Source organism: Salvia splendens, chromosome 4 (genome assembly GCF_004379255.2).
Source record: "Salvia splendens isolate huo1 chromosome 4, SspV2, whole genome shotgun sequence".
NCBI classification, from domain to species: Eukaryota; Viridiplantae; Streptophyta; class Magnoliopsida; order Lamiales; family Lamiaceae; genus Salvia; species Salvia splendens.
The window spans coordinates 10600812-10616836 of record NC_056035.1 but is presented as its reverse complement, the minus strand read 5'-3'; the positions used below and the strand labels follow the sequence as shown (position 1 = coordinate 10616836).

At 45.2% G+C, this 16025-nt stretch overlaps 1 protein-coding gene across 1 annotated transcript; it reads left to right on the top strand.

The window, feature by feature from the left end:
• Positions 1–12239: 12239 nt before the first annotated feature.
• On the top strand, positions 12240–13343 carry LOC121800391 (ethylene-responsive transcription factor ESR2-like). Its single transcript, XM_042199964.1, has one exon. It carries the CDS (start codon positions 12296–12298, stop codon positions 13181–13183), a length of 888 nt encoding a protein of 295 aa, XP_042055898.1. The 5' UTR covers positions 12240–12295; the 3' UTR covers positions 13184–13343.
• The last annotated feature ends 2682 nt before the right edge of the window (positions 13344–16025 follow it).

Genomic DNA, 16025 nt, shown 5'->3' with positions numbered 1-16025 from the left:
CAAGTACTCCTATTATTGAATTCTAAAGGATAATCAGAATCCACTGTACAAAATGTTAAAATATCCTAACCTCACAAATTATTCGTTTTACTTAATCTCGATTTATATTTTTTGTGTAATCATGAAAACTATCATGATTTTTTAACATTTTAGTTATAATCGTACTCGATAGATCCAAACGCAATACTAGGAGTAATACAAATAATTCAATCTCAATCCAAACACTTTAGTAGTGGAGTACTAAATAATATACAAATAATTCAATAGTAATATTATTTTATTCTATCAATCCTCACTACCTTGTCTATGAAATCAAAGACCTCCAAATCATTAACGCCCTAAGGGCTCCCTAAAGCCTGCCCTATGCACCGCCACGTCAGCATTTTATCATCCTCCCCTTCCACCTGCAGTGGGGCGCCCTAAGCATTTTACTATTGTTTTATTAATTAATTTAAATGTTTTCAAATATATAAATACAAACTTAGAAAAAACACAACGATTAACTAAGAACGGCAAAAAATTCATTGATTATAAAAAAAGTTACACGGGTTAGAAATAAAAAAGTTTGACTATCCTACAAAAGCCCCAACTTCCGGCTCAACTCATCGATCAACCTCTGGAGGAATTCGGCTCTGGCCGGATCCGTACACTTCATAAGGGCGTTGTGCGTATACAACAACGTCCGTTCCATAGAGGCTGTTGCCAAATCTGCGAAGGCAAGTGTCGCCGGGGTCGGGGTAGGGGTCGAGATCGGCGATGGGGCGGAGGCGGCCGAGGAGGATGTCTCCTTCGCTTTTCCCTTGTTCTTCGCAGCCTTGACGCCTATGGGACGCCGCCAGGAGGACATCGGTGTGCCGGAAGTCTCTTCCTTCGTGCACGTCTGGTTGAGGTCCACCGGATGAATTCCGCTTTCGTTGGTCGTGTAACCACCAGTGTCGATGGTCTTCGTCCTCTTCGCCGCACCGGTGTGCAGAATCCCGCCTTGGAACTTCTGCATGCCCCTCAAGAGCGCCCAGATGTTGAAATGCTTGAAGTCGCCGTACATGGACTGGTACGACAACAGCGCTCTATCGCGCACGTCGCTCAAGCTCTCGCCGCTTCCCTGATCCCTCGAGCACTTCTCGTACTCCGCCGCGAACAGGTTGACTTCCTTCTTCACCTGATCCCAGTGCTTGCGGAGCTGCTCCCGTTGGCGCTGGTACGCGCTCGGCGGCTTCGCCTCATTGTAGCGCTCGGCGATGCGCTCCCAGTACGCGAGCTGCCTTTGGTTGTTCGCGAATATCGGGTCCTCCGATATATCCACCCAACACCTCGACAAGACGAGGGTTTCATTCGGCTGGTAGTTCGTACGGCCGGGGGCGTACTCTTCACAAGTTGTTGGAGGTGGCAACTTGTGCGTCCGGTGCTTGGTCCGCTTCTTTCTGGCGGAGGGGTCGGCGTCGGCGGCGCGACGGGAAGCGGCAGCAGGGCGAGTTGGAGACGGCTCCATGTCGGAGAGGCCGTACGAATCCGTACTGAACTCCGGATCGTACTGCGTGTTGGCGTCGAACGACTGATATTCGGCAGGTTGTGTACCCGGCCACCGAGCGCCATCTCCAAACATCGAGCTACTAGGACTTGAGTATCCACCGGAATCCATTATATAGCGTAATTTGAGAGTTTAAAAGTTAATCGGAAAGTTACAAATGAATGGTGAAGCTGGGGTATATATATATATAACAAAATTTTCAAATTAAAAAAAAAAAAAAAAAACTAAAACGCGTTGCATCGTCCGCGCCGTCGTTCGCGTCGCCCACAGTGAGCGGACGATGCCCTATCATCCGCGCTTCGTCCGCGAAATAAGCGTCAGGCGCGGACGATGCATCGTCCGTTGTCCGCCCTACTGTGGATGCTCTAAAGATGTACGGGGCATTAACTAGATAAGTCTCGGTTTTCTCATTTCGGAGCGTGCACAAAATATAATCTCATCCAAATCTCATCCATATATAAAATGATTAGGAATTGCTTTTTTCAATTTCACCAAGTTGAGCAGATAAAATCTCTCTTTAAATGTGAATGTAGTATAATCTAGGCATAGTTTGAATTGAATTTGTAAAATTTTATAGTTTTTGACAACAAAGCTGTTAAAACACAAAATGATGATGATAAATCATAGTAATAACAAATAAAGAGAGTAGAAGGAAAGAAAGTGATTAAGTACAAGCACTCAACTTCTGGAATTATTTATAGAATTGGATTCTAGTTAAAGCAAAAAATGCTACTCCTTACTCCATTAATTAGCGAATAAAGTATTTATAATAATAAAATATTATTGTATGCATACAAATATTACTACTAGTATATAAATGCTTGAATTGTATGTCTAAAAAAGTATTATCATAGAAAAAATAATATTGCATGTACAAAAATGTTATCCGAATTCAAGGCTCCAAATAGAATAAGAAAATTGATTATTTGATCGATCATTACTCTCTCTATACTAGAAATAGGTCTGCTTTGTTGATAATTAAAATATTCTAATTTTCTTTATGGAGCGGAATGGTAATTGGTAGATATAGTGACACTTTAGATTTAGCACTGCAGTAGGTTTGCTAAACAATTTAATAGTATTACTATTTAGTTCATCGTAACATGTTTTTAATACTTGCGATGTCACAATAAAATAAGAAGTGTGCGTCTGTGTCTAGCTTTCACTTAAATTTATCCATATATGATCGAATTGGCAAAAGATTTAAAAAAAATAAAATAAAGAATTGTCCACTAAAATTGAAAATTTCATGTTGTAATTGTAAAAATAAAGTTGCATCTCGCTGATAATTGAACTAATTGGAAAAAAATGTAAAACCATCACATGACTCAATATCCTTCCTTTAATCTTTGAATTCGTTTTGTGAAAATCGTAATAGCTGATGAATCAGATTTAACCATAGACACACTGTTTATCATAAATTTTGTACACATTTATTTTGTTCTTGTGTACCTAATTAAAATCATAGGTTGAACTATCAAGATGGATAAAATATAGATATAAATACAAAAGTAATCTGAACACAATCTGCATGTGATTCTTTTCATCAACTGCCTTAAATGCTGTGTGCTGCTTCTATTACTTATTTTGAATAATTGACCTAACATTGTAAATAATGTACAGTATATTTTAAATACGAATTATTTTAAATTAAGCCATTAATGATATATATATACCGATCGAAGTCATGGGGTGTGATCAATTACTAACTTTCTTATATTGTTAACTTATCAACGCAGTTTATTAAAAACGTCAACACGATGACATTAGTTGATGAGTTAGCAGAGTTAGCAATATAATACGTACCTCGAAATCATTATTTGTATGTGAGTATATATACAATATCTATCTCGATTAAAAATGAGGTTTAACTAATGATCTTCTGCCTGGAAATAATAATTTGATCAACTAATTAGGTCATCTTGAGTAGGTTTCATTCGAATAATATAGCTAGTTCATTAGGGCATCCACAATGGGACGCCCGATGGCACGCCCGATGCGTGCCATCATCCGCGGGCGCCATCGTCCGCACCATTGTGGGTGCCCGCCATCGTCCGCGCCCTGCGCCACGCCCGATGCATCGTCCGCGGTTGAAGCGCGAACGATGGCCTATCGTCCGCGCCATTGTGGGCTCGGCGGACGATGGGCGCGGACGATAGGCATCGTCCGCGCCATCAGGCGCCCCATTGAGGGATCGGCGGACGATGGTCGCGGACGATGCCACGCGTTTTTGATTTTTTTTCTATTTAAACCTCGTTTCTCATTCACTTGTTCATACGAACATCTCACCTCTCTCGTTTCGCTCCTCTCTCACATTTCTACCTATCTCACATACCAAAATGAACCACGACGATGACACCACTAGTTCTAGCTCCTCGGAGTCGGGTAGTTCGCACTCGGAGACCTCGGTAGCCTTAGATGCAGCCGTTGAAGAGGCCATGGCGGAATGCTTACTCGAACTGCAGCGCGAGGAGGCGGCGGAGGCGGAGCAGATCCGCAGCTTACCAACGTCTGGTTGAAGACTATTTTGTCCATCAACCACGGTGGGGACCGACTATTTTCCGCCGGCGGTTTAGAATGCCGCGTTACCTATTTCTCAGCATTGTCCGGACGTTGTCGTCACATGATGAATACTTCACGTATCGGGAAAGACGGCATCGGCAGACCCGGCCTTACACCGTTGCAAAAGTGCACGGCTGCACTCCGTCAGTTGGCCTACGGCACCACGGCCGACATTTTCGACGAGTACCTCCACGTCGGGGAGACAACAAGCCGGGAGTGCTTGAAGAGATTTTGTAGGGGAGTTGTGGAGGCCTACGACGACACATATTTGCGCAAGCCGACTGCCGTTGATTGCTTGTTCCTGATGAAGATGCACGAGATGGCGCATGACTTTCCTGGGATGCTAGGGAGCATCGACTGTATGCACTCGGAGTGGAAGAATTGTCCGACGGTGTGGAGAGGCCAATTCACTAGTGGATACAAGGGCAGCCACCCGACTTTGATCCTCTAAGCCGTCGCTTACAATCGGCTCTGGATCTGGCTTGCGTACTTCGGCGTAGACGGGTCGAACAACGACATCAACGTCTTCAACTCCTCCACCCTCTTCGCCGAGCAATGCAACGGCAACGGCCCGACCATCGAGTTCACTGCCAACAAGCGCCGATACCACATGTAGTACTACTTGGCCGATGACATATGCCCACGGTGACCTGTTTTTCTAAAGACAATCAGCTGCCCAATGGGTGAGAAGAGAGTTTTATTTGCTCAAAAGCAGGAGTCGGCGCGTAAGGATGTCGAGCGGGCATTTGGTGTGCTCCGATCACGGTGGGCCGTTGTGAGAGGGCCGGCTCGTCTTTGGTTCAAGGAAATCATCGTCGACGTCATATATGCATGCATTATCATGCACAACATCATAGTCGAGCATGAAGGTGGGAGCATCACCGAGTGGAACGATGATGACGGTGCATCTAGCTCGTCCAGCACGGCGACCGAGCCCCCCTAGAGGATTGTCGTCGAGCTTCGACGATGTTCTAGCTAGACAGGCCTCAATGCGCAACCAACAAGACCATGCGCAACTCATGAACGACATGATTGAAGAAGTGTGGGCCCGTAACCGCCGTCGTTGAGTTTGCGTATTTTTTTAATTCGTATTGTAATGTATTAATTTTTATATATGAAATGAAGTTTTTTCCTAATTTTTTATTATTTTATTATTTTTTATTAGGGCGTCCCATTGCAGATGGGGGTAGGAGGATAAAACTGCTAACGTGGCGCCTTAGGGCGCCCCACTGTGGATGCCATTAGTTTCTTACCCTTGAGCTGGTGAGCTATTAGAGCATCTCCAATGCACGGATGTCCCATTCGGACATCCACTAGGACTTTTCAAAAACACCTCCTACCACGTCACTAGGACTTCCCATCCTACTGCCACGTCACTAGGACATCCCCTTCACAATCTGCCCTTCCCATCGCCCTTCCCACTAGGACTTCCCGCAATAAAAAAAATCACAATTATTTATAAACGTAACGGAATTATAATTTTTACACGGAATACGGGAAAATTGCGAATGCTTCATTAAGAAAAAATTACATAAAAAAAAGAAAAAAAATTTACATAATAAAAAAGAAAAAAAATTACATAATAAAAATAACATATTACGGGAAAATTTAGAGTCGGCTCACCCCGCGTTGTCCTCGTCGCCCGTGCCGCCGTCGCCGTCGCCCGTGCCGCCCCCGTCGTCCCCGCCGCTAATCTCGGCGCCATCATCTCCAATGGGTGGCATCCCCAAATCGCGCCGACATCCATCGATGACATCCTTCAACATCCTTTGTACACATGATCTGTCATGCTATTCCACCTATGCATGGTCCGGACCAAACTAGTCGTTATATGCGCGCGGGCGAGATGATCGTACTCTTCTGGGGGAGCAGGGGCCTCCGATTGGACCTCAAACGACCCGCTACCGATGCTGCTTCCCCTAGCCTTCCGCTGCGCATCCTTTTGCCCAATCGGGCGACGACGCCGACGGGAGTCTGATTGAGGTAGCGGGGACACTTCCTCGGCTTCTGGGAGCTCGTGCGAACCAGCACTGCTGCTGTATTCACCGGAAGCGTTGATATTCGTACGCTTCTGCTAGCCCGATTCGACACCCCCACAAAACTTTTGGGAATCCTTCACCACGAGATAGGCCTCCCACTGGTCGAAATCTTTGAACTTCAAGGATCTGTCGGGGTACTGCGCCAAGGCACGGTTCTTCACATCCTCCTCGGACATACCGCTGGTTGCCTGGCGGAGATTGTTTTGGTAGAGGTCGGCAAATTGACTAAGCTTAGGCCTCAACCGCTCCCACTGTTTCCGGCATTGTTCGGGAACGCGACACTTCGCCCCAGCCAGTTTGTGTGTGAGGTAGGCTTCAGCGATGCGATGCCACAGTCTGTCAATATGCTGGTTAGCACCGACATAGGGATCCTCGACTATTGAAACCCAAGCCTTCGAAAGCGCGACGTTTTCCCACACGCTCCAGACCGTCCTCTTTCCCGTCTCCTCATCATCCTCCTCCTCAGCCACCGTTCGAGAGGAAGAGCCCGTGGCTTTCCCCTTGCCCCTGCCACGGCCCTTGCCCCTGCCTCTTGCCGCTGTCCCCACATCATCGGGAGTCTCCCTGACTGGAGATAGCCCCAACTCTTCAAAAGAGAAAGTTTCCACGCCGGTGAACTGAGTCTCCGGAACAAAACTGGAGGGGGTATCAGTAGACAATATATCGATAACCGGCCGATAGACATCGTCCGCTAATGGTTCAGGGCCCCTGTCACCCCCTCTCCCAGGCATGGTCTGCATCATCCCCGGCATCATCCCACCCATCCCCATCATATTTGGGGTCATGCCCCCCATCCCCATCCCTATCATATTTGGGGTCATGCCCCCCATTCCCGCTGCCCTGGGCATCATACCACCCATCCCACCCATCCAATTGTACATATTGCAGTAAGGGGACATCATCCCACCCATCCCACCCATCCTACCCATACCACCCATCCTACCCGTTCCACCCATCCCCGAAGTTGCAGGAACCGTTGTCGTATTTCCGCTAGAGTTTCCCTCCAGTTCGGCGGGAAACGTCGGAGTCTGCGACTCGCTCGTGGCGGGGGAGTTCCTGTCGTTCTCCATTAAGTAGAAATGAAATTTGTAGTAAAAGAAGAGAGAAACTTGTTAACATAAGTGGTGCGAATGAAATGAAGTTCAACGAGCCGTATATATAGAGTTTTTTTTAAAAAAATTAAATACCAGACGTCCGACCCACGCCACAATGGCGGACATCCGCCCACCCGTCGCCCGCACGTCCGAGGACATCCGACGTCCTTACGGGACGTCCGTATCCGACTTGCCACGCCACAATGGCGGACGTCCCGATCGCCCGTGGCGGATGTCCGACCGGACGTCCGCCATTGGAGATGTTCTTAATATGATCCTGAAGTATCCTCTATTCAAGTTTGAATTTGATTTTATGACGAATTATCATAATGCAATTTAAATTTAATTTTAAAGTGGAGACAACATGATCCTAAAAGTCTCATTGGCGACACGTCAGACCTACTATACAGATAAACAATTCTGAACTCATCATCATCTTTGGTATCCATATAACAAACTTTTTTTTTTTCAATTTCCACCCTTAACTTCAGTTTGCAATCCATGTAGCTAAATAGAACGTGAGTGGCGATGATGCTTTTTTTTCCCTTTCTTTTCTCATACTCTTACTAAACTTCGCCTTCGCCTTCGCCTTCGCCTATAAACTAAAAGTAAAGTAGCAACTTTCAGTTCTCATTTTTTTCATGCGACAATTATAAAATTTTTAAAAATTTATGTCAAGAAAGAAGCTTTAAATATTTACCTAGTATGAATGCTCGATGTACTAAATAACGTAGGTAGTTAGATGAGAAAGGTTATTAACAACTGCAGAAAAATGAGAAGAATTAAAAGTTGTGTAGCTTGCTGTGTATCTAGAGAAGGAATGTTTGGGTTAGGAGTGTCCACTATGGAGTTGACGCGGCTATAGCCGCGAGGGTGGGCGGTCAGCGGGCGGACTATAGTGGCGAGGTTGTCTGCCCTGGGGGCGGACGTGCGATCGGTGGGTGAGGGGCCAGGACGCGGCGGGGGGACATAGGCGCGGCGACTGCGGTCAAAATTTTAATTTTATTTTAATTTTTTTCCTCTATAAATACCACTCCCCACAACTTATTTTTCACCATTTTCACAAAATCCATCCACTCACTATCTATACAACCACTCTCTAAAAAATGCACCGAGGAGAGGACGAATCACCCGACTCTCAGGAATCGGGATATGGCAGCAATCCATCAGACTCCTCGGCCTATCCTTCGCAGCCATCGGGTTTTGGCGGATATGCTTCTCAGCCGTCGCTTTGGCGGATATGCGCCTCCGTCCCAGCATTGGAGTTGGAATCAATCTCCCCCATCGTGGGCATCGAGTCCACCCCTTCCTCCATCTCAGTCGTGGAGGTCTTCTCCAACTCCGCCATCTTTACAGCGGAATCTGAGTTGTTCCGCATTTGGAGATTACAGACCCAACCTAGACGCGCTTCACCAGCCGCGTCCGGGTTCCCCTTTCCAAGCCAGCCAATCTCCGTTCACCGAAGCAGATCAAGACGCATTTGATACTATGATGGGTCTGCTCAGTTCCGGCATCCCAGATACGCCGGCAGCACGGGTGGAAACGCCCGTTCCGACCCGAGGAGGTAGCGGCAGTCGTGGCACCGGCATTCCGAGTGGCGAGGGCAGTGGCACTAGCGGTAGCGGTGGCTCTGGTTCTGGGTCCAACCGGGGCAAGCCATACACCAAAGACGAGAGCATTGCCGTGGCGATGGCTTGGGATGCTATCACTTCGTACCCCGTGGTGGGCACAATCCGGATCGGCGGGCGCGTCCGGATCGCGCATCCACTAGCCTACCCCAATCCCACAGCCCACAGCCCACGGTCCAACAACTGCAAGACGTATGCAGGTCATACGCAGGGGAAACTGACCCGTACGTCAGGAACGTCTACAAGAGGCTCATCACTCGGATTGAGAGTCGACTGGGGTTGGTTGATAATGCGCCTGGGGATACCGCGGCCGACAGCAGCGAGAGAGGAGGAGGATGAGAAGAAGAAGAAGAAGAGGAGGAAGACGAGGAAGTCGACTCCGACACCGAGTAGACGGTGGCAGAGTTTTGTAGTTGTATTTTATTTTAATTATTCGTTATATAATTTTACCGGTTTGCAATACAACGAATATTCGGCCCTAATTACCTCGCTTTCTAGTTATTTACACTGCGATTATTTAAATTACACTTGATTGAAACTAAAAATATTTTAAAATGAAAATTGATTATAAAATTAGGAGGCTATTGGAGGTGTCCACTATAGTGGCGGAAATAGAATTTTGGGGCTGTGGACAATAAAATTAGGGCTATGGATAAAAACTGAGGCGGGACTATTGGGCGTGTCCGCCTTATAGTGGACACCCTAACTATTAGGTAGAATTACACGGTTTTGGGGGTGTATCGAGGAAAAGTACGCAGCAGTGAAGCCTGCTTAGGCAAAGGCCCACAACGCCGACCAGCTCCAAGCGCTGAGAGCAAATGAAGAAGGAAATTGCCAAATTTAAGGCCATACACCAAAACACAGTCCGCGACTTGGCCTTGAAGGAGTACTCGAGCAATGGCATATTTTCCCCGTTCAAGCAAACTCATGGCTTATTTTGAATGATGTGCCTAAATTCCAAGCGGGCTTGGATCCGAACACGCCAAAGAGGACGCGGCAGCTATAGCAGCAGCAGCGGCGGTGGCTCACTATTGCTGCTACCACGTCATCGACCAGAACGCTGTTCGACACCTTCAAGATGCTCAATTTGGCAGAAGACGGGAACTCCAAATCCCAGCTCACTCAACTCCTCAGACATACTAAAAAGCAAGTCGGGAATGGATCCCGATGCTTGAACGAGACAACTCCGCCTTATCAGTTTTTCGCAAAAAAAATTTCCTTGTAGCCGTTTTTTTCAATGTTTATCTATGTTTTAGCATCCAAATGTATTTTATTTTAATTGATAAATATAAATAATTAAAATAAATATATATAGTGCTGATGAGAAGATGAGGATGGATTGATTTATAGGGTAGAATTGTGGGGCGATGTTGCAGATTTTTGGGCTGGATGTTAAAAAAGCTAATGTGACGGGAGGAAAATGAGGATGAGATGATTTATAGGGTATGATTGTAGTGCCTTATCGTGAATGCTCTTCAGCAATAGAACGGATGTCCCAGCGGATATTCTAAAAACACCTTCTGGCACGTCATAAGAACATCCCACAACACTGTCACGTCATAATGATATCCCATTGCACACTAGCGGACATCCCCAAGGACATCCTGACAGACATCCCAATAATTAAAAAAAAAAATAAAAAATTTGGGACGTCCACACCCGCGGACAACCTCTCCTCCGCAAGGGACGTCCGCGTCCACCTCCTACGACGCAATAGCGGATGCTCTTATACTGTTATTGTTGGACTCTTGCTCACTTTCCTTAGTTTGACCTTTATTTTGTAAAAAATAGTACTCTTCGTCCCTGGAAATTTGTCATATTTTATTTTCTGCATTCGTTTTGAAAAAATGATACTCCATCCGTCCATGAAAAATAGAGCACTTTCATTTTCTGCACTCGTTTTTAAAAAAATGATAATAAATAGTTAGAGTGGAGAGAAAGTAAAGTACGAGAGAGAATAATGTAGAGAAGTCTCTTGTCTATATTATTCTCTCTCTTACTTTTCTTTCTATCCACTTTAACTATTTATTATCATTTTTTTAAAACGAGTGCAGAAAATGAAAGTGCCCTATTTTTCGTGGACGGAAGGAGTAATAAATAGCTAAAGTGGAGAGACGGTAAAAAAGTAAGAGAAATAATAAGGTAGATGAGTGCCTCTCTACATTATTCTCTCTTACTTTACACTCTCTCAACTTTAACTATTTATTATCATTTTTTTAAAACGAGTGCATAAAATGAAATGTGATGAATTTTCAGGGACGGATGGAGTACTAGTTATCCAATTACGCTTATCCTATAATTTTCTTATAAGGCTCTATACTCTTAATACCCAATTATCACCTCGGATTTTATCTCTGCGCATCCTATAATTTTCTTATAAGGCTCTATACTTTTAATACCCAATTATCACCTCAGATTTTATCTCTGGTTACTTGATCACCTAATAGTATATATATTCAAAATACTCGTGAGCAAGAGGTTGATGTCATGAATTTCCCTTCTCACGAGATCATATTCTCGACAAACTATATCACTACAAAAAAATCGCTAGATAGTGACGGCGGCTGCTAGCTCAACAAGCAGTGATGGAAAAAGCGCCAGTCACGAAATAGTGACAGATTATTCCGTCACTAAGCGAAGCAGCCATCTATATTTTCTGTCATTTGGAGGGATTAATAGCTTTAGTGACTGACAAATCCGTCACTAATATTTTTTATTGACAAGTTTTTTAGTGACATAGTAAGTTTGGTGGATCCGTCATTAAAAAACTTGTCAATAAAAAGTATTAGTGACAGATTTGTTCGTCACTAAAGGTATTAATCCCACCAAATGACAAAAAATATAGATGGTTGTTTCGCTTTGTGACGGAATAATCTGTCACTATTTCGTGACTGACACTTTTTCCGTCACTAATTATTGAGCTAACAGCCGCCGTCACTATCTAGCGCTTTTTTTTGTAGTGTATGAGGCTAGGACTTGGTTAGAAAAGCGGGCTGATGAAGAGGGTTGAATCGGAGGAAGGAAATATTGAAGTTGTTCGTCACTAAAAATATATTCATCCGTCCCATAATAAATGTTACTCTATACTTTTTAGTTTATCTCATGCCATATTTATTTTTTTTAGAAAAAATTATCTCTTATAATAATATAAATATACTTTTTATCTCTCGAACTCATACGTGCAAAACAACATCTCTTAAAATCTGGTGTCATTTTTAGTTGTCTCATGTGAAGTCGTGAGTACTGCTTAAAAAAAGAAGAAAAAGAAAAAGTGACGGCTTCTAACTAATCTCTTTCTCTTGGTATTATTCTGAATTTAGCATTATAAATAGACATCCCCGAGTGCACATTCTTTGAAGATATCTTCTCCCCATATATCCGCTGAAACTACAGTACTCCTTTCAATCATTCCCCATCTCCTCCTTTTCAAATAACCACCCAACCATGGAAGAAGCCATGAGAAGGCTCAACGGCACCGACCCCGAACCCATCCTCTACCCCTCCTCCGCCCCAAAGCGCCGCGCCACCAACAAGCACTCCCCCTCCCCCGCTGGCGCCATCAGGTACCGCGGAGTCCGCCGTCGCCCCTGGGGCCGGTACGCCGCCGAGATCCGCGACCCCCAGTCGAAGGAGCGTCGCTGGCTCGGCACCTTCGACACCGCCGAGGAGGCCGCCTGCGCCTACGACTGCGCCGCCCGTTCAATGCGCGGCGTCAAGGCCCGCACCAACTTCGTGTACCCCACCTCTCCCATCCACCCCGCCCACGATAATCATAATATCATCCCTCCCTTCCACTTTTCCAAATCACCTCTCCCCTTCCCAAACCCTAATTTTGATCTCAACGGATCTTCCAATATGCTTCTCATCCGCGACTACCTCAACACCTCCAATTCCCTATATTCCGACTTCAATCGCCCTTCAAACCACCACAACATGCCTCTTAATATCCTTAACAACAATTCTTCCTTTTCCACCTCTCACCCTTCCACCGCCTTCAAGCGCACCTCTGAAGTTAACAACAATTCGACAAACGCTGATTCTACTGGAATTTTCTGGAGTGAGAGGTCTGATTCAGGTTTGTTAGAAGAAGTTATACACGGCTTCTTCCCCAAAGTCAAGGCGGAGCCACCCTTGGTTATCAATGAAGCTGCAGCAAAGAATGGATTTGTAGGTTTTCCGGTTGATAACCAAACGGTTTATTCACAATTCGGTGGCTTCAACTCTTATGGAGGAGAAGCGAGTTCAAGCACTGTTTCGAGTGGAATATTTGGGGACATTTTTCACTACCAAGAAGCTCTAAGTCTGGTTGCAGACAGACTGCCTAATGTTTGAAACTTATCAAGCTAAGATATGTTATTTTATGTTTACTTTTCAATTAGCAGTCACATAATTTAAATCCAGTAGTATTTGTGGATTAATTGTAATACTTTTAGTCGGCGGAAAAATAGGAAATTATGTACCCCCTTCTTCAATGAAGTATGTAATTTTCTAGTATTTGGTCATTAATGAATCCAACAAAAAAATATAAAACCTTGAATGTTTAAATTGGTTTGGTTAGAATCATAAATAACATATCTAACAAAATACTTCTTGATTTCGAAGTTGCACATATTTATGTATATATGTATATGTATATGTATATGTATATGTATATGTATATGTATATATGTATGTAACGTGCATGGGGAATTGTTGGATGTTTTGTTGATTTGCATAACGGTCCCTGTTAAATGTTGATATTGTAATTTTTGCAGTTGTGGCTGGGAATTTGATACGGGGGAAAGGGGAGATATCGTTTTCTCATAGATCTGATTACATGGTAAGATAAAAGTTATGACACTTTTACTGCTTTTGCCTTTAGAGGGCTTTCTCTTGAGTTGACCTTCGATTTTTTGATAAAGTACTGCTTTTACCCGACTTTTTGAGCCATGCTTTCATAAGTCGTGGGGAAAGGCTGTAGTATCACTGTATTCTTTTAATTTCAATTAATTCATCCGTACATTTTTAGAGCATCCACAGTGGTACTGAGGTGCTGATGACCGGGCTTTCCACAATCATAAAAATTCACAAATTTACTAAATTAAACAATTTACGTAATTAAACAATTTACAGAATAAAAATTTCGACATGAATACGGAGAAAATGAAACCACTTTATTAAAAAAAGTTACATAATTATTAAAAAAACATACATAATTAAAAAAAAGTACATAGTTAAAACAAAAAAAACTTCGGCTTCGACAAATGCGGCCCCCGTCTCACTCCTCATCGTCCCCACCGCCAGTCCCCTCCTCGCCACTCTCCTCTATGTCTCCCATCCCCAAATCAAGCCGCATACTGTTGATGACATCCTTAAGCATCGACCTGTACACGCGGTCGGTCGATGTCTGCCATTCAACCATTGCACGTAACAAATTATCATGCTGCGCGATGCGGGCGAGTGAGGGGAGCTCGGGATCGTGTTGGGAAGGAGCTGCCGATTGGACCTCAGTGGACCCGCTGGCGCTTCCCCTAGCCATCCGCGCCGCAGACTTTTGCCCAACCGGGTGATGGCGGCGGGCCGACGATGTAGGGGTCGGGAACTCTGCCTCAGCGGGGGGAGTTCGTGGGAACCAACACTGCTACTGTATTCCCCGGAGGCGCTGATCTTTGTCCGCTTCGGCCAGCCAGCTTCAACATCGTAACTGAACTTCGCGGAAGTCTGCACCACAAGATAGACCTCCCAATATTTGAATGCAGGCAAATCGGCTGAGTTGCCTCCTCAGCCGCTCCCACTGTGTCCGGCATTGATCTCCGTTGTGAGTCTTCCCACCTGGCGGTTTGAATTGGAAATAGCTTTGGCTAATGCGCCACCAGATCTTGTCGATATGCTGGTTAGCCCCGACGTATGGATCCTCACTGATCCACGCCTTCGTCAGCGCGACGTACTCCTCTATGCTCCAGACGGTCCTTTTTCGCCCGCTGGATCCCTCCCCGACCTCAGCGGACCCCGCCCCACCATCGTACACCGCCGCAGGCGAGGTAGTTCCCCGTCCCCTGCCCCTCATCCCTGTCGCCGTTGGTGCGTCAGTGGGAGAATCCCGGATCGGAGATAGCCCAACTCCTCAAACGAGAACGTCTCAATGCTATCGAACTGAGTCTCCAGAGTACTCGGAGGGTTGTCCGCCGTCAACAAATCCATGTAGGGGCGATAGACATTGTCCCCAGGTGATTGGGGGACCCCCTGCCTACTCCCCCCTCAGCGACAGTCGAGCCCTGCATCATCCCGGGCATCATCATCCCGGGCATCTAAGGCATCATCCCCGGGATTCCGGGGCATTTGGGTCATTCCGGCACTTACCCCGGGCATTTGGGCCATTTGGGGCATCATCCCATACCAAAGGAGTACATATTGTTGTACCCCGACATCATCCCTGCCATTTGGGATTGGGGCATCATCCCCTCCATTCCGGGCATCATCCCGGCGGATATCGGTGTACTTCTGCCAACGGGAAAAATCTACGCTTGTGACTCGCTCGTGGCGGGAGAATCACTATCGTAGTGCTCCATTTATCTTGAAAAGAAAAGTATGTAGAGAGAGAAACTCGTTAAAACAAGTTGTGTGAATGAAATGAAGTTCAACGAGCCGTATATATAGAGTTTTTGAAAAATAAAAAATAAAAAATCAAGACGTCCGCCCGGATATCCCCGGAACGCCGCGGAACTCCGGTGTCCGCAGCAGACGTCCGTATCCGTCACTCCCCGCCTAATGGCGGACGTCCCGCTCGGACGTCCGCCATTATGGATGCTCTCAGATGTAAAATAGTGGGACGTGCGCCATTATGGATGCTCTCAGATGTAAAACTCTGATGTCGGTCGATAATATTAATACGAATAATAGCGTCGTAAAAGGTTCAATTTAATGTTCAAATATTATTAAATTTGAGAGAACTCTAGTAGTACTCCTTTCATTCCATAGTAATGGAGGCGTCTCTTTTCGGCATAGAGATTAAGAAAAATTGTGTTAGGTGAGTTAAGTAAAAGGAGAATAATATGGAAAACGAAAAAAGTAGAGAGATGAAGAGAAAATAAAGTAAGAGAGAGTAAAGTAGGTGTGGATAAATGTGTTGATTTTTTCTAAAAATGGAAATGAACCTATTACTATGGACGTACCAAAATGACAAAATGACTCTATT